The sequence below is a fragment of the Mirounga angustirostris genome, unplaced genomic scaffold (assembly GCF_029215605.1).
Source record: "Mirounga angustirostris isolate CCGP_5_RB_7025 unplaced genomic scaffold, mMirAng1.0.hap1 SCAF_12, whole genome shotgun sequence".
In the NCBI taxonomy this organism is placed as follows: Eukaryota; Metazoa; Chordata; class Mammalia; order Carnivora; family Phocidae; genus Mirounga; species Mirounga angustirostris.
Genome location: NW_026991720.1, coordinates 101307884 through 101330178, shown reverse-complemented (window position 1 = coordinate 101330178; position 22295 = coordinate 101307884). Strand labels below are relative to the sequence as shown.

Sequence of the window (22295 nt, the reverse complement as noted above, 5' to 3'; positions counted from 1 at the left end):
ACTGGCCGTAAGAACTTGAAGTTGATTTTTGCTGATCTACTTGTGAAGCACAAAATGGGTCACCATCTTTGTTGACTTATAGAGGTTTGCGGATTTTGTTTTGTGTTTTTTCTTTTTTTGTAGGGGAAAAAACAAATAACTAATATTTTTCATCTCTAAAAGCCATAGCAAATATTTCAATAAGAAACTGCCTTCCTATAAAAGCAACATAAAATAAACTTTTGTATGCCTCGAGCGATAAGCCCTCAGGTGCCCTTCGCTTACACTCATTCCAAGAATCCTTTCATTGTTTAAGGGCAACATTTTGTGTTTTAACTGTCATGATTGCAAAGATTTTTATTATCTGAACATGAAATACATTTTTTTTTGTAATAGGAGAGCTTGGCAGTCACTTCAGAATTTCACAGTGTTTCATGCCAATTCCTTTTTTCCAAAGTAGACTTTATTTTTTTAGGGCAGTTTTAGGTCCTGAGCAAATCTGAGCCGGTGTGTGGGGTCTGCGAACATCAACGGGGACGCGTGTCTGCACCATACCTGAGAACAACAACACTTACATAGTTCTAAGTATGTTTTTAAAACTGTAAAAATATAGAGCAAATTAAGAAAATTCACAAATAATTGCACCATCCAGCTGTAAGGACTATTCACATTTGGAAAATTTTCATTGCATGCTTTTCAAAAGAAAAAAAAATGGATTGCTGGGATCATTCTTCTAAATATCTGATTCCTATCTCTTTGGTAAGAATCTCAGAGGGGCGCCTGGGTGGCTCAGTTGGTTAAGCATCTGGCTTTAGCTCAGGTCGTGATCTCAGGGTCTTGGGATCGAGCCCCACGTCGGGCACCTTGCTCAGTGGGGAGCCTGTTTCTCCCTCTCCCACTGCCCCTCCTCCGTGCTTGTGTTTGCTCTCTCAAATAAATAAATAAAATCTTAAAAAAAAAAAAAAAAAAAGAATCTCAGAAGAATCTACATTTCCGCCCCCTCGCCACCCGCTTGGAGCCTGGCCTGTACTAACAGGATTTGGCGTTTGGCTGTGGCCTAGGACAGTAGCCATACGAAATGAGCTATTCTGTGTTTTCTAGGAACTGCTCCAGCATCTCTCTGTGCCAGGGAACTTTCTGCTCCTCACCACGGGACTCGAGCACCTGGCCGTGTCCTCTCTTGGCCCCCGTCATCGAGAAGCACACACAGCTTCTCAGAACGCAGGCCTGGGGTGGCTCCGGTCCCGCCAGCAGGGACGGGCACAGAGGGCAGGTCTATGGACCCAACAGGTGAGATGCACATGGACACGCCGATCCTGCCCGGGTGTCACTGGCTTTTCGCTTTGCTCCCCGGGCCCCCAGCCCCACTCCGTGTCCCCCTGGTGGTATTGGTGAGTGGATGCACACTCAGAGAGACAGTAGGGCAGTCAAGCTTTTAAAGGTCCTACACAGGACATGTCCACACCCGCCCTGAAAGCTGTGCCGTGACCCCCCCAGCCCCATGGGCCCCTCCTCAGCTCCTGCACTGAGGCAGTCCCCAAGGCCCCATCAGCACCCTTCCCCCCGGGGAAGCGGCTCCCAGGAGCTGGTCCCTGTGGACGCGAACCTTCCTCTCTGGCTCCCAGCAGAAATGCAGCTCTGATGAAAAAACCAGAACATTGCAGAAAGCAAGGACCCCGGCGTACCTGAGTCCTGATGGCCATGCTTCAGGTAGAGAGGGTCCAGTTTAAAGGCTCCTATCAGGTCTGTCCTCTTCTTCACCCTGGTTTGAGAGAACAAATGATGGGGTTTAATGAGGAAGCCCCTCAGATGGGCCCCCGTGGCCCTTCCCTCCGGCCCCTCTTCCAGCTGGCTCAGATCAGACCCACCTGCTCTGAGACCCTTCCCTGGACCCTGCTCCGTCAGCATGTCCCTCATCTGTGCGCCCTCCACCCCTCCCCCTGGCCCCACTTCAGCACAGCATTAATCTCCAGGACTCCAAGCACTCAAGGGGGCCGTCTAATAAAAAAACAAATATTTGGTTTTCATCCCTGGTTCCGGGCATACAGCAGCTAAAACCCTTGGAATCCCTGGAGGGGTAAGAATTGCTCTTGTAGGGCCAATGTGACTGGGGGCCCCTGGGGAGCTGCAGGATGGGGGCTGGTTGCCAGGAAAACCAAGTCGATTTGAGGGTGGGACTCTGAGCCCTACCTCCAGTCTCTGGGAAATCAGGGGGAGAGGGAAGGACTGAGATTGAGTTAATGACCAACGACCAACGATTTAATCAATCATACCTATGTGGTGAAGGACGGTGTTTGCTGAGCACATCAATGTGCTGGGATGGAGCCATGCCCCGGGGAGGACCGCAAAGTTCTGTGTCCTCCACCCACACCCCGTGCCTTGTCCTACCCAGCTCCTCCCTCTGGCTGTTCACTTGTTTCCTTTATAATAAATCAGTAAATGGGGCGCCTGGGTGGTGCAGTTAGTTAAGCGTCTAACTTTTGGTTTCAACTCAGGTCATGATCTGAGGGTCATGAGATCAAGTCCCCCACCGGGCTCCACACTCAGCGACATGTCTGCTTGTCCTTCTCCCTCTGTTCCTCCCACTCATGCTCTCTCTCTCTTTCTCTCTCTCTCTCTCAAATAAATCAATCTTTTAAAAAAATAAAAAAATAAATCAGTAAATGTAAGAGAGCTGCTTTCCTGAGTGCTATGAGTTATTCTAGCAAATTACCAAATCTGAAGGAGCAGGGTGTTCATGGGAACCCCCCACTTTACAGGAAGTTGGGCAGAAGCGCGGATACCCTTGGACCCACGACTAGTGGGACGGAGCCCGTCTACCTGTGGGGTTTGCGCTAACTCCGATACTTAGCGTCAGAATGGAATCCCATTATGAGATGCCCAGTTATCTGCAGAGCTAGTGAACGGATGTAGGAAGAGGAAACCCAGCAGGTGAGCATATATCCCCTCTGTCGGCCCAGGCCTAGCACCTGGCCACTGACAGGCATCACTGGTGCGCGTGGGATGAACAGAAGCTAAACGGGAGAAGGTGGTCCTACCGCGAGCCGCCCTCAGACTCCGTATGCAGTGATGGTCTGGGATAGCTCAGGTCAAAACTCGCATTTGGGCTGGGATTTGAGGTCTGAGCTTTAGGATAATTGCCTCTCCACCTCATTTGGCGAGCACGGACAACATCTCAAAGCAATTTGATGGCCAACAGACTATCCTAAGGGCAAACTGGAGAAGAAATGTCAGTCTGACAGTAGCTTAGGCTTGAAAGCAAATACTACGTGAATGAGTCTCTGCAAGATAAAACCGAGGGGGGGGGGGGGCGCCTGGGTGGCTCAGTTGGTTAAGCGACTGCCTTCGGCTCAGGTCATGATCCTGGAGTCCCAGGATCGAGTCCCGCATCGGGCTCCCTGCTCAGCAGAGAGTCTGCTTCTCCCTCTGACCTTCCCCCTTCTCATGCTCTCTCTATCTCATTCTCTCTCTCAAATAAAAAAATAAAATCTTAAAAAAAAAAAAAAGATAAAACCAGGGGGAACGAAATAGCATGGCAGGATGTGGCTCACCAGCGAGGGGGCAGGAGAAAGGCCAGATTTATTCAGGAAAAGTAATTCAAGTGCTATTTCTACAAAGGGTTAAAAGACAGACTCTGTCAGTAAGCCGTAGTGAGGGGTCTGGTCCACGCTGTGCCTTTGACCTCGGGCAAGAACTTGGATCACACCTGACCTTACGCATGTGAACGCAGGAATTCTGGTGCATCCCGAGTAGCATATGAGGAGGCCCTGTAGGAGTGTCCTTGGTCTCCCTGAACTGGGGAGGGCTCTGCACTTAGCCTTAGAGAGGGAAAGAAAGATGGAACAGGGTAGAAATACTTCTGGCTCGCAGTAGAACTCCGTCCTTCATAAATGAAGATCATATTCCCCTTCCCAAAGCACGTGTCTTTGTGATCCAAACATTTGTGCAGTGCTAAAGTCCCGCAAGAGGGTACACATTATAATATACTGCCCTCACTGTTGAGGAAACAGAGCCCGCACACAGTTAAATCTGTGTGTCCATCCCCTCACCACCCCCCAGAGGAGGCCATGTGGCCACATTTGGCTCTCTCACTCCCACGGAGTTCTACAGAATCTTCCCAACAAATTCCTACATAATCTATGGTATTGTTTTGCAGGTTTCTTTCTTTCTTTCTTTCTTTCTTTCTTTCTTTCTTTCTTTCTTTCTTTCTTTCTTTCTTTCTTTCTTCCTTCCTTCCTTCCTTCCTTCCTTCCTTCCTTCCTTCCTTCCTTCCTTTCTTTCGAGATTTATTTATTTATTTTAGAGACACAGAGAGAGAGAGCACCGAGAGGGAGAGGGAGAGAGAGCATGGGAAGAGGCAGAGGGAGAGAGCGAATCCTCAAGCAGACTCCAGGCTCAGCGTGAAGCCCAACACAGGGCTCGATCTCACGACCCTGAGATCATGACCTGACCCAAAATCAAGAGTCGGATGCTTCACGGACGGAGCCACCCAGGTGCCCCCTGAACGTTTCTAAACATAACCCAAACAGAAGCTGTTTAAAGATAAATGGCATCTTTTTGTGTATTTTCCCCTGACCTGCTTTTCGTCTCCAAACTACATTCCTGAGCTTCCGACCCGATCTTCCGTGTAGATCTTGTTCACTTTGCCACCTCGCTGGATGGCCCCACCAGCAGACCCAAGTCTGTCCACTCTCCTCTTGCTTGTCGCTCATTGTGAGACAGGCCAAGCTGCCCCAGAGCCCCGCGGTGCACTGGAGGACGGCCCCTCGGACACACGTGCAGTTCTGGAATGGGGACGGGGCAGGCAGGGCCAAGGCAGCGTCGGAGGGGGTGTGGCCCTCGAGCCCCTATGGTTGCCCGTCCTGGTCAGCAATCAGTGCAGAGGGACTTCATCTGACGCAACTGACAATGTTCCCAGAGGGACTTTAATGCGCATTTCTGATTTCTAATGACGTGGAGTAACATTGCATTTGTCCAGCGCCCCCTGCTGTTTCCTTCGGTGAAAAAATTTTTGTTCATTTTGTATGAGCTCTGGTATCCTGCCCTGGATGGTAGGAGTTACATAACCAGCAGTGATGGGAATCCAGGTAAATGCGGGCTGCTTCTAGGCTGTCCCCTCCGGATCTCCGCTCCACTGCCTCCTGCTTGAGCCATACTGACTTCACCTGCACATCGATGTTGGGTGGGGCAATATCCCACCGCATTGTTCTTCGATTCTTTCCTTGGCTATTCTGGGCCCATGTAAATATTAGGCTCAGCTTCACCAAGTGCCACAAAAATACCCAGCCGGGATATTTAGGGTGATACTGGGCTCTGATGCTCAGTCTCCCTCTCCACGAACACAGCATACCCCTCCATTCAGCGAGGACTGCTGGAATGGCTTCCAAAACATTGTCTGTTTTCCCCTCAAGAATCTGCACAACTTTTTTTTTTTTTAAGATTTTATTTATTTATTTGACAGAGAGAGACACACAGCGAGAGAGGGAACACAAGCAGGGGGAGCAGGAGAGGGAGAAGCAGGCTTCCCGCCAAGCAGGGAGCCCGATGCGGGGCTCGATCCCAGCACCCTGGGTTCATGACCTGAGCCGAAGGCAGACGCTTAACGACTGAGCCACCCAGGTGCCCTTCTGCACAACTTTTGATACCTTTATTTGTCATAACCTTATGTCTTATTCTGCTATTATAAAGGGTATTTCTTTATTTATAATTTACAATACTATAAAATTGTACAAATATTACAAAATGTATAAAATTACAATTCTGGGGCATCTGGGTGGCTCATTCGTTAAGCGTCTGCCTTCGGCTCAGGTCATGATCCCAGGGTCCTGGGGTCGAGCCCTACATCGGGCTCCCTGCTCTGTGGGAAGCCTGTTTCTCCATCTCCCACTCCCCCTGCTTGTGTTCCCACTCTCGATGTGACTCTCTCTGTCAAATAAATAAATAAGATCTTTAAAAAAATAAAATAAAATAAAATTACAATACTGTAAAAAAATACAGTATTTACAATACTGCATAAAGTTTAAAAATTACATGTGCTGACATGCCTAGGTGGCTCAGTCAGTTAAGCATCCCTCTTGATGTTGGCTCAGGTCATGATCTTGAATTGGGTTCCACCCTGAGCATGGAGTTCGCTTGGGGATTCTCGTTCCCTCTCCTTCTGCCCCTCCCCCCTCTAAAAAAATTACATGTACCATTTATTGTATATGTAAAACCTTAAAAACGCATATCTAGAGGTTTTGTTGTGTTCTTTTAACACTTTCACTAAATTTTCTTTTTATTGCAGACAGTCACATCATCTGAGAATAAGAGTTTTATGGTTTCCATTGTAATCCTTATACTTTTACTTCCTTACGTCTCTTACTCCAGAGGCCAGGAGAGCAAGAACTGAACAGAACGTGAATTATAAGAGTCCTTATTCCTCCCTGACCTTAAAGGGAGTGCTTCTAATATGTCACCATTAAGAATAGGCTTACTGTAGTTTTTTGGTAGATATCTTTCATCAGAATAAGAAAGTTCTCTCTGTTCCTATTTTACTAAAATTTTTGTTTGGCGTGGGTGTAGAATTTTACCCGATGCTTTTTCCACATCTACTATGATGATGATTCTCTTCCCCTTGACTCTTCACACAGCAAATGACATTTAAAAACCTTCTAATATTTTTAAAACACCCCACATACCTGGAATAAACCCATCTGGGGCAAGATATACAGTCTTTTTTTCCCTTAAACATCATGGAATTTCATATGCTAATATTTGACTTAGAGATTCCATATTTAAATTTATGAGCAAAACAAACTTTGTTTTTCTTTCTTGCTTTTCTTTTCTTTCTCCGTAGCTTTCTTTCCCTCAGCTTCTCATCCGGTTTTGGAATCCAAGGTACCCGAACTTCATGACATGAGGGCCGGTGTGTGTCCTCCTTGCTGTTCTTTGTGAAGTACCCTCATGCTCAGACTGATAAATGCCTTGACAACTTGGTAGAGTTTGCTGTTGGGAGAATTTGGAAGCTCCCGTTGAGGGAAAACTTTAACTTTTGGCGAATAATAATTTCGTTATAAGTATATTGAATATAGCTATATTCAAAAGAGCTGCATATAATCACCTTTAATAGCTGTAAGATTTTTTCAGTTTATTTATTTAGTCTGTTTATTCTGGAGTTGGTTTTGTTGCATGTGGACAGTGTTGGGCATGATGTTTGACAGGGTTGTAGAAGGAAGGCTACTTAGACAGACAGATGAGCATGGGCACACCCACCCACCTGCACACGCGTGTGTACGGGCACACTCAGAAACGGCCTGCACAGCCGTGATTTACCTCATGCAGAATGGGCCTCGTGGTGAGGACAGTGTCTCCCTGACTCCAGACACACTCCTGAGGGACGGTCCTGGGGGCTGAGGGGAGGGGACTCCTGCGTTTGGGGACATCTACATTGTCTTTCTCTAAGCCTACCATACTGTGTGAGGCTCACAGAATGAGGGCTCGTGTTACGTCCTGGTGCCAGCAACAGAGGAAAGCATTCAGGACAGGAAAGAGCCCTGGGACCGAAGTGCAAAGAAACCAAAAAGATACACAGAAAACTGTGCATTAATGCTTATAAAACAAGTTCTAGCATCCAATCTTGCCATAATAGAGTGATCAACCATCTTCCCAAGAAACTGAACTTCAAAAGAAATCCAGTGTAACAGAAAAGTGCAAAAGCTATAAAACTACTTGCGATAAAATTTAAATTTTATTTGGAAAAAGGCACTGAGCCTCTTTTTAAAGGTAGAGTAAAACACGCCCTTGGCGTTGTGTGGAATCTGAGGCTTTCTTTGGAGAAAATCTGATGTTAAACAGATACTGAGGTCTGAGCAGAATGGCTCATATTTACAAGATTCAAATGAATAATAAAAAACTTATGAACAGAATAATGAAATCATTATGAAATGTAGTTACTATGCTTATAATGATTGCAAGTTTTTGAAACTCCAATTATCTTGTCCATTTCAATATTTAGAGAAAATAACCAATATGTTTACTTTAAATTACAGACTAACCATTGGTAAAATTTCATTACACAAACGAGAGACCCTTCTGATTTTAAGGAATACAAAACAGCCAGTGAGAGCAATAAAAAAAACAAAACAAAACATTTATATCTTGTTGTATTAGCAAAAATTTAAATATATCTATAAAAAACTCGGAATTTAGGATTATTTGCTTATTTTCAACTCTTAGGGGTCTAAAGGGATGCCTATTCTTTCTGAAACCTGGTTTTTACAAGTGTCTTCTTACCTTTTTCCTAATGTGTTGACACCCCATTTTACCGCAATAACCTCCTAGAATAGCAAAACCTAAGTATTTGGAGTCCACGGATATTTGGGACAGTGCAAAGAAGCCTCTGAGTAAATTCTCAACCCTCATTCTCTGCGCACTGCCTGGCACCACGTTTCAAGGTATCGCCTTCTCTTATGTTGCCCACGAACACGCAGGGTCCCCCCAAGTCCCCCTACCCCGGGAGCTGGAGTGAGCATGCCCGGGGGACCCACAGCTCAGGCGGGCAAACAGAGGAGGGAGGCTGCAATCCCTCCCTTCCTCTCTAGCCTATTGCTGTCCATGCCTGGGCTCAAATCCAGGATTTGCAGTAGTCAGAAAGTGAAACCAATTGACAGCTTGAACAAAAGTGAAAACACAATGGGGCCTGATTTTGCCTCATTCCCACCAAAAAACAGCTCCCGTTCTCCAATTTCTTCTGCATCCATCCGGAACAATTCTAATGGGCTCCATGCTTTTTCTTATGTATGTGTTTATAAAATGTGTATCGATTTTCGTGCATGTATTCTTTTTTTTTAAGATTCTATTTACTTATTTGAGAGAGAGAGAGCCAGGGGGAGCGGCGGGCTGAGGGAGAAGCAGACTCCCCAGTGAGCAAGGAGCCTGATGTGGGGCTGGATCCCAGGACCCCAGGCTGAAGGCAGACGCTTCACCGACTGAGCCACCCAGGCACCCTCATGCATGTATTCTTAATTTGCATCCTGAGAGATTCATAATTCTCTATCTGATTCTTTTTACTCAGTATTAAGGGGTTTTTTTGTGTGTGTGTTGTTTTTTTAGAGAGGGAGAGAGTGAGAGCACGATTCAAGGGGAGGGGCAGAGGGAGGGGGAGAAGGAGAATCCTAAGCAGGCTCCACGCCTAGCATGGAGCCCAAAGCGGGGCTCGATCCCATAACCCTGAGGTCATGACCTGAGCCAAAATCAAGACTCGGATGCCCAACTGACTGAGCCACTCAGGCGCCCCTACTCAGCATTAGCTTTTAAAACTTCACCGCATTGCCATTAAACATTTGTGGCTCTGGCCTGGAGAGCTGTGTGCCCATAAGCAGAACCCGTTGCTTCATCCATAAACTAGGGATGACCATTCCTGCACCAGCTCAGCTGCCATGCAGGTATAACCCTTAAAGTGTGTGTGCCCCAGGAGCCTGGCGCTCACCTGTGCCCAAGACCAGGCTGGCCCCAGTACTGAGTGCGGAGGCCAGAGGGGCTGTGCCAGGCGGGAAGACACATGTCCCACCCAGGCCTGCTCAGTCCCACACCGCTGACCTACAGAAACGGTGCTGTAAGGGCTCGCATTACTTAGTGAGACATTAAAGAGCTGCATGTATCTGTAAAAACGCCCATTTTAAATGTGGAGAGCTGATTTAAAACAAATTAATTCCATGTGGACCACCTGAACGATTTCAGCAGCTTCCACCCACGTTCACCGTTGCACACACATCTGTCTCAGGGCCTTTGCATGGATGGTCCCCCCCACACACACACACCAACCCCAGCCCAGGTACATGGACTGCTTGGTCTACCACCTCACATGGCCTTTTGTCAAATGCCCTGTCACCAAATAGGCTTTCTGTGACCTCTCCGTCTGCAGCCACCAGGCAGTGAATGAATGGGACCATGGAGGCGTCTTCCCGACATAGTCCCCCTACTTTCCAGCTCCTGGCCACGCCCCCCACCAAGCTTCTCACCTGAACCTCTGCCCTCTCTCTTCCCGAGCCCTTCCCCTGCTGGACCTCAATCTACATTGGTCTATATTTGATTTTATTTAGTTTTTTGTTTTGCTTTGGCTCTATGTCATTTACTGGAAACTCTGTCCCAAGGCTGGGACCCCTAGAGCCCAGGGACAATACCACTCTGGTCTCAGCTCCATGGTGCTCAAAATTAAATGCTTTCCAATGAAATCATGACCTTTCCTCTTCCTTGGTGTTCTTGGTTTGGACGGGGCTGCCCCCAACTTGGATGCTGTCCTGCCCACACCTCCACTGTGCCATCCCTGGTGGGGGGCAGATGGCTGTGGGGAAGGGCCCTCTGCAAGCAAGATGATGTTAAACATCATCCCTGCCAAAAGGAGAGAGCAACTTCTTTGTAGGAAACAACAACAACAACGAAGACACACACACACAAAAAAAAAACAACAGGGAGGGGGGCTTGGGTATAGTGAGATCAAAATAAAACCTAAGTTTGATAAGAATCAAATAAGCTAATCAGGAAGTACTGGCATAATCAAGGTTGTATGTAGGGTTTAAAATAAGCTGACCTGGTTTAAATCCCCTAAATGTCAGCCTTGTGGTTTTATCTCGTAATTTCTTGGGAGCACCATTATGCACTGAATTGTGTCCCCTTCCCAAAATTCATAGGCTGGAGCCCTAACCCCCAGGACCTCAGAATGTGACTGCATGTGGACACGGGGTCTTTAAAGAGGCGAAATGATTTAAAAGGAGGTTAATGCCTGGGCCCTAATCCAATGTGACCGGCGTGTGACCAGTGTCCTTACAAGAAGAGGACCCAGAAGGGACGCAGCCATCTGCACCCGACGCAGAGGCGTCCGCAGAAACCAGCACTGCCCACACCTTGGTCTCTGGCGTCCAGCCTCCAGAATCATGAGGAAATAAGTCTCTGTCTTTGTCCCAGAGGCCCTAGCCCAGCGCCTGAAGAAGCTGACAGCAGCCGTTTTCATGTTGAAATGCAAACCCTTCAACACCAGATGCCGTCAACCAATATTCTGTGTTTATGAAATCACGGGATGAACCCTGGGGTTTGGGGGAGGATGGATTTCCCCACATGCGTGAAATCACCTCGAAATCTTGGACAGCTATTCTGTCCAGGACCCCAGCAGCTCAGGACCCAGAAAGCATATCCTCTATCCCAATTCAAACTTTGACTCATGCCTTCGGCCTTTCGAATCCGCAGGTGGGCAGGCAGCCCCTCAAGCACTGACTCCCCATCTTCCCCCCGGTCGCACTGACTCCCCATCTTCCCCATGGTCCCCCATACTGATTGCCCTTCTCTAGGGGCAAAATTGCAAACACCGGGGTTTGCCCTGACATTTAACATGGAATTTTATTCGGCACGGAATAAGCCTCACCTCTGTCCTTCTCCCATGACATGGCACCACCCCTGTTTCCCTGCGTCTCTCCCACAGGTCGCCTCCACGGCAGCCCTGGTCACACCACGCCCTGTGACGGGCTCGGACCCTTCTCCCCCATGCCACGATGTAGCCGTCCTCTCTCGTCCTTAACCGATGCACTGGCTTTTTGGACCCAAGGACAGGAGGCCACGTTTTTGTATTCATCCTTACCATATCTCAATGTCTGATCACAGATCGTGGCCCCAAATGCTTGACCCTGAGACCAAGACCTGAGCTGAGATCAAGAGTCAAGACACTTAACTGAGTGAGCCCCCCAGGTGCCCCTAAACATCTATGTGTGATAGGATTATTTTGCCCAGGTAAGGAGTGAAATGTCTGGGCGCACCATGAGCCCGTCTGGCCACCACCGCCCAGCAGCCCTCCTGGTCCCCATCGCTTCACCCCCGACAACCCTCCAGGCTGTTTGGGTGGCTTTCTTGGCCTGACACCTCACTGGCCGCTAAGGACCCTGTGGGCTCCCCCATCAGCTCACACTGAGGCCACTACCCCTCCCCAAACAGAGGCGGCAGAGCCCCTTCTAGGCTCTGCACCAGCTCCGTGCCCAGGACCCACAATCTGGCCAAATACACCAGCAGAACAGAATTATATTTCAGTCTCAGTTAAAGCTCAAAAAAAGGGACTTTCTGGGCACCTGGGTGGCTCAGTTGGTTAAGCGACTGCCTTCGGCTCAGGTCATGATCCTGGAGTCCCTGGATCGAGTCCCGCATCGGGCTCCCTGCTCGGCAGGGAGCCTGCTTCTGCCTCTGACCCTCCCCCCTCTCATGTGCTCTCTCTCTCTCATTGCTCTCTCTCTCTCATTCTCTCTGTCTCAAATAAATAAATAAAATCTTTAAAAAAAAGGGGGGGGACTTTCTGACACCCTGCTTGAGTTATTCTTCAAGCGTTCCACTTTAAATAAAATAGACAAACGTAGCCACGAGAATACAAAAGAACACTGACGTTGATAAAAGCTATAGCTTGTACAGATCCTTACTAGTATTTCGGACAGAGCTAAGTCTAGAATGCTCATATCCACAGGGGCTTGAAAATCACATACCAAAGTTTGGGTCAAAGGCTGACAAAAAAAGAACTGATTTGAACTTATTTTTTAGTAAAGCACTGAAAATGTGATTTTATCTTTGGACAAAAGAGTTAAAGAGAGCCCGGATGACTCAGTAAACCGGGAGAACAGACTTTGGGTGGGGTGGGTGAGAACTGCTTTCTTCACCCCTCCAAGGTGAAAAACCATTCATTCAATTACACACCGAACGGTTTTGCACAAAATTCATGCAAAGCGCCCCGGTCTTAAGGTTGGTTAACCTCTTTCTTCCTGTAAGGAATGTAGCAGAACCAATTTCCACTCTTCCCACACCACTCCCAGCATCCACGCGATGGAATATCATCCACTTAAATTTCTGAATTCCTTTTCTTGCCCTAAATATAAACCAATGTAATTATGGCTCTGCTATTAAGAATTTTCAGGAACTTCGTGGGAAATAGGATTCCTCTTATTTTTCCTTAGCAAATGCTTTTAAGCCCTGAGGGTTAGATGCGTTAAACACCTAAGAAGGGAAACACAGAAACCACCGAATTAGAAAGATGCCTGCAATTTCCTTGCATTGTTTTTGCTAATGCTAGCAAGCTTTCTGTATTACCCTTGGCTTCTTGTGCAGCCACGTTGCCGTACCATGTTCTGGTCAACAGGGTACTACCAGGGTAAGATCTAGCAAGAATCCCACCCATGGCTCAGAAGGGAGGCGAGCAGTACGCGGGGGACGTCCGCGTCCTCCAGCGATGGCACCCTCACCTGCCGGGCTTCTTCTCTAGAAAGCCACTCTTGTCAAGTGCAGTGGGGGCATGGACATCCAGCCATTGGGGAAACTCACCACATGGCAGAGCAGTCAAAATTCACCAACAGCCATTTGTGGGGATTGAAGTTAAATGAATCTGCAAACTGCCAAGGAACAGTAATGACAAGAAGAAGACATTTCAGTTACAAGTGTCTAGTCGTAAAACGAGACTCCACACACAATAGTTAACAACTTGTTTTCTCAAGTGCAAGACCACGTGGAGGGGACGTCACTGAGGCTGTGGGGCTTGGGGTGCAAGGGCAGTTGGGAAGGTCTTGGGCTCTGAAACTCCCTTGGGCAGCCACCTGACCTCTGTACCTCTTTGTACTCATTTTCAAGGGAGAAGAATGCGTCGTAGTTCATGAACACATGGAGCTGATAACAGCTGATTCTGGGCTGAAGCACAAAGCAAGGGTTTGATCCCAGCTCAACAGCTTACTCAGTGTGGACCAGAATGGGAATGGCTGCTTTATGGAGAAATCCTGGTATCACAGCCAGGAACCCCTCAGCCCAGCTCCTGACACGGAGTACACTCTCCAGGTGGAAGGCTGTGCCGTGACTATTGCTGATGTGAGGTGGTTAAGATTTGTGGGTGGTAAGCCAGCCGGGGGTGGGGGGGTGGTTCCAGGGACCACAGTGATGGCTACTGACTCCCAGGAGCTCCTGCTGAGGCGGGAAGATCTGACCAGAGAGCAGTCGTCAGGATGCAATGTGAAAACGAGCACTGGGTCGCTGCTCAGAGGAGGAGGTTGACTCTCTGGGTCGGGCTGGAGGTGCCTGCAGAGGGGCACCCCGCAGAAATTGAGCATGCAGGCCCCCTGGCCCCCTGGCAGTCCTTGGGATGCAATGCCAGGCCCCTAGGAGACATCCAGAAAGTTCGTCTGAAGAGTGGAATGAAGAATCTCGTTTTTTTTACAATGGAAAGAGGTGTAGGCTTTGGACGAAGAGCCCCAGATTTTGGCCTTAGGGCTCCCACTGCCTGGCTGAGGGCCCTCAGTGGGATGATTCTATGAATTTATAAATGAGGGACTGGAATGAGCTAATCTAGAACCTTCTTGTTAACACTCCCTTTTATTTCTGGGTTAATCCTGATTTTGGTGTAGGGCTATCACATTCAAAGCAAGGGGATACATTTTGAGGACCTTGGATAATTCAAAACATGTGGAACCCCAACATGCAATTCAAGGGCGACCCCAAGAGAAGACGAAGAGAGTTGTTGTCCCCCCGTGAGGAGATGCCTGCTCCCAGCAGCAACAGGGACACGGCTCACAGTTCTGGGGGCTCTCCTGCTCTGAAGCCACGTGAGCCCCTACTCATTTTTTTATTACTTTATTTTTTTTATTATGTTATGATAATCCCCATACATTACATCATTAGTTTTTGATGTAGTGTTCCATGATTCACTGTTTGTATATAACACCCAGTGCTCCATGCAGAACGTGCCCTCTTTAATACCCATCACCAGGCTAACCCACCCTCCCACCCCCCTCCCCTGTAGAACCCACCCCTACTCATTTTTAATTGGGAAAATTCACAGTTCTACCTTTCCTTGTAAAACGAGATGTCATCAATATTTTAGGTCATACACTTTCAAATTTGCATAGTCTGGAGTCATGTAACATGTATCTACCTTTCAAACTATTAGATTCTTTGGAATAATCCAAATTTGAATTCACGTGTACTGTGTAGGAAATTGTACTGATCTGGCCTATGAAATACTTTCTGCCGGCACCTTCCTCAAAACTCACGAACTAGCAAAGTTCTCAGAATACACGTATCATCCTAAGCAGTGGGAGGGTGAAAACGTCATACCTAACCTACGGTAATTGGGATCACCCCAATTTTTATTTAATGGGTTGGCTCTTTTACTAACGCTAGTGCAATAATCAACAACTCTTCCCACACTACCTAAGCGTTTTCTTCTTTATTTTTAAAGATCATATCCAAGTTCATTGCACGCCTATCAGTAACGGGCTCCCTTCCTGGAAGACAATGGGAAGCAACTGCCAAAAACAGGCGTTAGCTCATCGATTTGAGGGGCCGCCATATTTCCAAGCAGAAAATAAGATTTCAATGACTTGAGACCGGCCGAGGAGGGCCCTGGGCATTTTCATTGTGCTATCCTAAGTGGTGCATTCTTGCATTCTCCAAAATGCATGTCCAGGTTTATCCTCTGGATGCTGAACAGGAGCTGCATCCCGCTGGAGGCCCAGGGGTGCAGCCATGGATGGGCGCCCCACCACCAGCCACCAGGGAGACATCTGCTGGACTGACGGCAACCTCAAGTGTTAACCCGCTCTGGGGGGAGCAGATTCATTTCCTTCCACGTTTCAATAAAAGCAATTTTGAGAAAGAGACGGGAAACGACAACACGTTTCATTTGTTGATAAAAGGAGACAAAAGGTGAAAGAAGAGTTTTGTTTGCCGAGAATTTTATTAGCTCCCTTCCCGGGGGGGAGGGGGTGGTGGCTGGTGTGTTTAATCATCTTTCATTACCCAACTGCTCTGTGCTCTTTCCTGCTGGCAGAGAAAAGAGTTCTTATCTCGGGGCTAGGGACGGAGCAGGATATTGCAGCCCCCTTATCAGACCAGCTGAGCAGCAAGGCCCTCGCCCCGCAAGGAACAATGCGGGAGACATGGAAATGACTCAGTGGCAGGCATGAAAATCCTGTCTGCTGCAGATACCATCATGCTCCAGTGCCCAGCGCTGCGGTGGCCTGACAGTCACCCCCTATGAAAGCCGAAACCCCGGGGTCCTGGGATCACGGGGAGGAGGAGAGGAGTAGCAGCAAAAGATTGTGCAATCCTTAACCTGATACTTAGAAAGACCAGATCCTGGGGACAGGCACACAAATCCCCGATGAACGCTTTGCCCTCCATCCCTGAGGTGCAGGGGGAGACCTTCCCAGTCATATGCATCATCTCTGTATAACGTACAATGTATAACGTATTATGACAGGAGTCATTTATATGGTAGAGAGGTTTATTTTTTCATAACACCCACAAACCCGGCTTCTGGCAGTGAACTTCACAACGTGGGGTTCTAGCATGCTTAGCAGAACTTCTCACACACCACCACAACCCCTTCCCTCATATTTACGGGGGCCTTTGGAGGCCCCACATATCAGCCCCTCCCCAGCACTGAGCAGAGGTCTGGAGCATATTCGGGGATCCATAAGTGATTATGGAGTGAGTGAGTAAATGAATGCACAGACATGATGGAGATAGGGACCAGAATGCTACTTCATTCATCAGCAACCAGGGGGTATTCTTTCCGAAGATGGGAATATTTGTATTCTACACCCGACACCCACTTTTCTGGTATTACGGCATTATGAGGATCCAAATTAGCAATTAGCAGATTAATTGGCAGCATGACAGGAGAGCGGAGAGAGGTTCTCAGGGACAGGCCCTGCTGCCGTGGTGAAAGATAATAAAAGGATCCAACTCATTCACGGGACTCACTATGTGCCTGATGCTGTTTTTAAGTGCTTTAAACATGATTAACTCCAGATACTTAGAGCAACCCCTCGAAGGAGATACTGTTACTAAATCCACTTTGTGAGGTTTGGAGATGCCACTAACCTACCCCCAGGGACACAGCTAGTCCCTGGGTAGAGCATTCAAACAGTCACTAAATGCCAATGACCATGCCCTTAATTCCTGCACCTCGTGTGGCCCGGGATCTCATGAAACCCTTGCCTCTGGGCATAAAGTCAGGACTGAGGCTCTTCTGACTCACTATCTCCTTCCCTTGGACTCGCTGCAAAGTCTGTCTCTCTGGACCCTTTATTGTGTCTGCAGCTAAGTTCCTGGCTGGAGGAACATCCTACTTGAGCCTGAAATGACACATCAGGGCACCCCCATAGTGTCCTCTCTCTGCATTAAGTCTGCACCACATTACCCTCTGTGGCCCTGTGGAGAAGCAGGGTGTTTGATCGATAGTTTTGATGACTATTTCTCAAAAGCAGCAGGTGTTTCCATGGGCATTACAGGCCACGGTTTCCAAATTCCAAAAGCGGTATAGACATTTAAATGCACCCATGGCTGCTCATTCAATATCTGTTAAAGTAATACCCTGCTCAGGTGCATGGTCAGACCATGCTATCACACTGAACCATATCAAATAAAATTGCAGGTTGTGTTTATCCATGACCTCTTGATCTGAAAGGCATTAAGATTTTATATTCTTCCTAAAGATTTCCCCACAGTTTCAGAAGCTAAAATTTATCCTACCATGAGAACTCTGCCCAGGATTCGTGCAGACAGAAAAAGAGCTGCAAACGTCAAGTGTACTTCCAGAAGACAGGTTGTATGACTGGGCAGATTCTCAACCCCCCTTATAAGGAAATCTGATTTCTGATAATCACAGACTTTGTTTGAAAAGAAGTTGCTGAAACAAACCACAGCAGTGACAAATGGAATGCCACAGCCTTGTAAGGAGAAGTCACTGATAACATAACACTTTTTAAACAGTGATCTTATTAAAGAGAGGGGCGCCTTGGTGGCTCAGTGGGTTAAGCGGCCGACTCTGGGTGTCGGCTCAGATCATGATCTCAGGACCGTGAGAGGGAGCCCCATCAGGCTCCACACTCAGCGAGGAGTCTGCTTGTGGATTCTCTCTCCCTCTACCTCTGCCCCGCCCCCGCCAAAATAAATAAATAATACATCTATTAAAAAAAAAAGGATCTTATTAAAGATAAAGAGCACACCCACCTCTACTCCATTCAGAAGATACCGGAACTCGGGGCAGATGAAGGAGCTACCCGCGTAAGCAGCATCAATGTGCAGCCACATGTCCTCCTTGGTACCTGAAATCCAGAGGTGACTGGTAAGCTCCCCAGTGGATGCCCTGTTCACGGCGGCCTGACAACCGCCTCATCCCATCCAGTGCTCTTACTGCATACTGACCATCAACAGCATTTCTTGGCCCCGTCCCGGACCCTAACAGGCTCCTCGGGTCTGAAGGCAATGAAGCTAAGGGCAGAGGTCATGAGCTGGCCCCAGACGGAGCTAACACAGACCAGGTGCTCAGGGATTGTGTAGAAGATGAGGAAAATGGGATCAGCTGCGCTGCTTGATTCTTGAAGGTCGATGCTCATGCTCTAAGGGGCCATCGTGCACTGTCCCTCGGGGCTCCTCGCACACACACCTCATTCCAGTTATACCACCTTTCTCACCCTTCCTCCATCTCACCCACTGGGAATTTGCTCCCGATTCTCCTGGCTAACCCATCCTAATGTCCTTCCCCACAAACTCCTTGGGGACCGGTGGAGTACGCAGCCCCAGGGACCTCTATCCCCCACGCCCCACACCATCTGCACACAAAGCATACTTGTTTGTTTCATGCTACCTGCAATCATCCTAAGCTCCTTGGTGAATATGATTTCTGTTTTCCAACCTTGCCAGAATCGCCTGGCAGGAAGGGACCACGTCTTCCTCGTCAAGTGGAAGAGGGTACTGATTAAATGCGCTCCCTCAATTGAGACTATCTGGGTTCATCCCTTGCCTCCAAGCACCTAGCAGCTGTATGGCCTTATGTCCCTTCAAGCTCATTCTTCCTCACAGGCAAATGGACATAGAAAGAGCACCTGGAACCTAAGGGAGACAAGACCAGGTCCAAGGTTTGTGAGAAATATGTGCGAGCATCGTGATGAGTCCCTCCCTGTGTTCTGGGCACTTAGCCCATCATCCAATCCATAACCACGAAAGGCTGGGGCATCTTGATGGGGAGCAGATGTCCTGTCCTACCTGAACTGGGTCAGGGAAGCACCTGGAGGGCTCAGTCAGCCCCTGGCACGTGCATTTGTGACAACTGACAGATGCAAGCTTCACCTTTCCGCGTGTGATGCTCGCTAATCACACAGGATGCCGTGAGGAGTGACGAGTCATTCTGAGCTCTGCTGATAAAAGCTCTAAGAGGCTTTTCAAAGCCTTGATTCTGTTTGAACTTCAGGATTGGAGGGATCAAAGCCCTCGGTTGGATCCAGACCAAATGTCTTCTGAGCACATTCAATACAGCCCCGGAGGGTCAGGGTGTGGTTGGGGTCTGAGCACCCGGAAGCGTGTTTCATGGGCAGACGGTGTGTGGGCACCGCAGGGCCCCACACGATGCAGCTGGGAGCTGGCGAGAGCACAGGGCCTATGAAAGACGTGGGATTTCTGCTTCGAGACCACAGCTCACCCACACGTGTCCCTGCCCGTGGTCCTACCCCTGTAGAGCTCTCCTGCTCAAGCTCCAGATGCTGTGCAGCAGGTAGAAACCTCAGGTGCACTTCGAAGACAGACAGCAAACCACAGATCCAGGCTGTCCTCTCCATGGGGCGCCGGTCAGGAAACTTCGTTTTCTGTTAAGAGGCACATTGGAGGAGTCTGGGGCTCCAATGTCTCTGTCCGGTTCAGAACTGTCGAGGGAAGGGGTGAGGCAGAGCAGGACCCTGGGGGGCCTGCACAGGCAGATGAGTCAGGAAGGATGCAAGCCATGAAGGCAGGAGCAAGGGGAGCAGGTTCCAGAAGCAGCAGACAGGGCTCTCTTTTCCTCATTCAGCCATCATCCTTGTGAGGGGAATGTTTGCTACAACCCATCCCGGAATGTATGGGAAACCCGGAAAGGGGCAGTGGGGAGGAAAGACAGGGAGGGGGTACCCGGGAAGGAAGGGAAGGAGATGCACCAGGGGAAGGTGTGCAGTGGGGACTTAACTTTACTCCAGAAGAGCACTGACCTTTGCCCTCAGCTCCAGGGAGGTGACCTCTAGCCCCTGGAGTGCCCTGCCTGATAGGAGTCCTTTCTTGCCTGGGTCTTTGACCCCCAGATGGTGCATCGGTATGATTTATGATGGCAGCTTTGGGCCATATTCATTCTGACTTCTGCAGGAACTAGGGACAGAAGGGATTAGCTGGACCCTCCCAGAGGAACTGGAGACCATAGGAGAGCCAGGTGGGCGGCGTGTGACTGAGCCCCAAACTCTGGTGCTACAGGCTCAGTGAGCTTAAGTGGCAGGGGTGTCCCACTCTGTGTGTGTTGTCATCATAATTCGGGGGGAGCTAGCCATCCACACGATTTCGAGGGAGGAGACAAGAGTTTGATCCCTTCCCACATTCGGCCTGCACCTCTCCTCCCTGCAACAAACCATACCCATGAGAGGCTTTCAGGGAGTTCTCTAAGTCTTTCTGACGGATTATTGAACCTGAGGGTGGTTTTGAAAGGTGTTGGAAGTGAGGGCAGTCTTTGAGGGACTGGGATCCCTCTGTCCTTCCGGTGTCATCAGGGGTACACCCCCCCACCATCCCGGTGCCGCTGGGCAGGGCTTTGGCTGCCCTGTGAACCCTGCTCCCCTTCTGCACTCCCCGGGACCCCACCCCCGCTCCCCACTGTCACACCTCCCACCCGTCACCTTCAACTCCCTGCTTTCGGCATCTCCTCCTCTCCCCAGTAAAAACCTGCTGGACACCTCCGCTGATCCAGCCAAGGGGACCACGTGAGACCAAGTCTCTCTCTGGCGAGTCATTTTAAAAGGAACCAAGAAGAAAACATCTTTCCTAAAGCAGAGGTTTGGGGAAAACGATCTTCTGACACATACCGTCTTTGTCAAATCACGGTGGGTGAATAACCGACTGAATTGTTTTAGTGGTTTATTCCAATCATACCACAGAACGAGGCTAGCCCGGGATCCCAGAGCAGCCCTGGGTGATTGCTAAATCTGGTGACAGTCAGGGGGATGGTGTCAGAGGAGGGGGAGGAAACAGAAAGGTGCTGGTATTACTGACCCTCAGTAACAGCGTCATCGGTGGTAAATTGTCAGAATTACCCTCACGTATGCGCTGTGGCAGTGAGCAGCAGGGTCTGGCCCTGGCACGACCCCCCGATCCGGGGAGCAGAGGATGCTCCAGGACCGCCGGACAGCCTGAGCTGGGCCCCCGATTCCCCAGGGCGCTGTGAGCACCAGCTGCCTCCCCTGGGCCGTCAGCTGCCTGGGCCGCATGGGCTCTGCCCTGCCGAGGAGCTCCGGCCCCGTAAATCTGAGAGTCCTGGGCATGAGCTTTGCCAGCCCCCGCCAGGGACATCCAGTTCCCAGCCTGACATCTGAGCCAGAGGGGCGCCCGGCGGGCTCGGCCTGGCACACCAGGGTCCGCAGCTCACGGGGCCAATGCCATGGCCGCGGGCCTGAGCCAGTCGGTTGCGTCCCTTGTCCCAGCCCCAGGCTCTGTACCACTGACCTCAGCCCACTGCTCACAGAAACGACTGCCGCCGGACACACGTTGCACAGGGAAACCCTTGTGAACGGGCACATCCACGCCCACAGCCCCTGGGCACGGCCGGTCCCGGGCACGCCTGCCTCCACCCTGGGTCTCCATGATTTCTGTGCAGGAACTCACCCTCTAAAGAGCCCTGTGAGGGAAGGACTGACATTCGACCACGGCACCTGACAGATGGGGACGCGAAGCTTGGGACGGGAGGGCCCACAGCCCGAAGTGGCGAGGCTCGGCCGCTGCACGGGTGGGCTGTGACCAGGTTGGGCCCGGCCACGCTGCCTGGGTGTGCGCGCAGGTGGGTCCCCGTTAGGAGAGGCGGGGGTAACACACACGGGCCGGGGAGGGGAGCGGCGCCCACAGGTGGCATGCTGTCCAGCACAAGCCACAGAGATGTGATCTGAGGGCCTGAACAGCCTCCATGGGACCCCAGACCGCCCCGATGAGCAGCCCCGCGCTCCTGGCGCAGCGGGTATGCCCCGAGGACAGGGGAAGGGGGTCAGGAAGCCGTGCCCCTGCCCAAGAGAAGGTCTCTGTCACAGAAACCCCTCCCGGACCTGCTGGGTGTCCAGAGCCACGTGTTGAAGAGGTAACTTCAGAAACACAGTCCTTACTCGCGTTCCACCTTTGGGATTCTCTGACTCCTCCTTCCCCCGGGAGACCACCCGTGTGCTGTGAGGGAGGCCGGAGGGGGAGAGCGGCCCCGAAAAGCACAGCAAGCAGGTTTTTCTCCGGAGAAATCCAGGGTTTGGATCTGCTTAATTGCATTAGGTAATTTG

At 49.7% G+C, this 22295-nt stretch overlaps 1 protein-coding gene across 1 annotated transcript in view; it reads right to left on the bottom strand.

Annotated features, from left to right (window-relative positions):
- The window catches only part of DDC (dopa decarboxylase), a 63246-nt gene that overhangs the window by 14739 nt on the left and 26212 nt on the right, over positions 1-22295 (bottom strand). Inside the window, exons 7-9 of the mRNA XM_045864961.2 lie at positions 17983-18077; positions 13303-13370; positions 1665-1741 (exon numbers count right to left, since the gene is read on the bottom strand). Of these exons, the coding sequence (XP_045720917.1) occupies positions 1665-1741; positions 13303-13370; positions 17983-18077 (240 nt within the window). The remainder of the gene's footprint in view (positions 1-1664; positions 1742-13302; positions 13371-17982; positions 18078-22295) is intronic.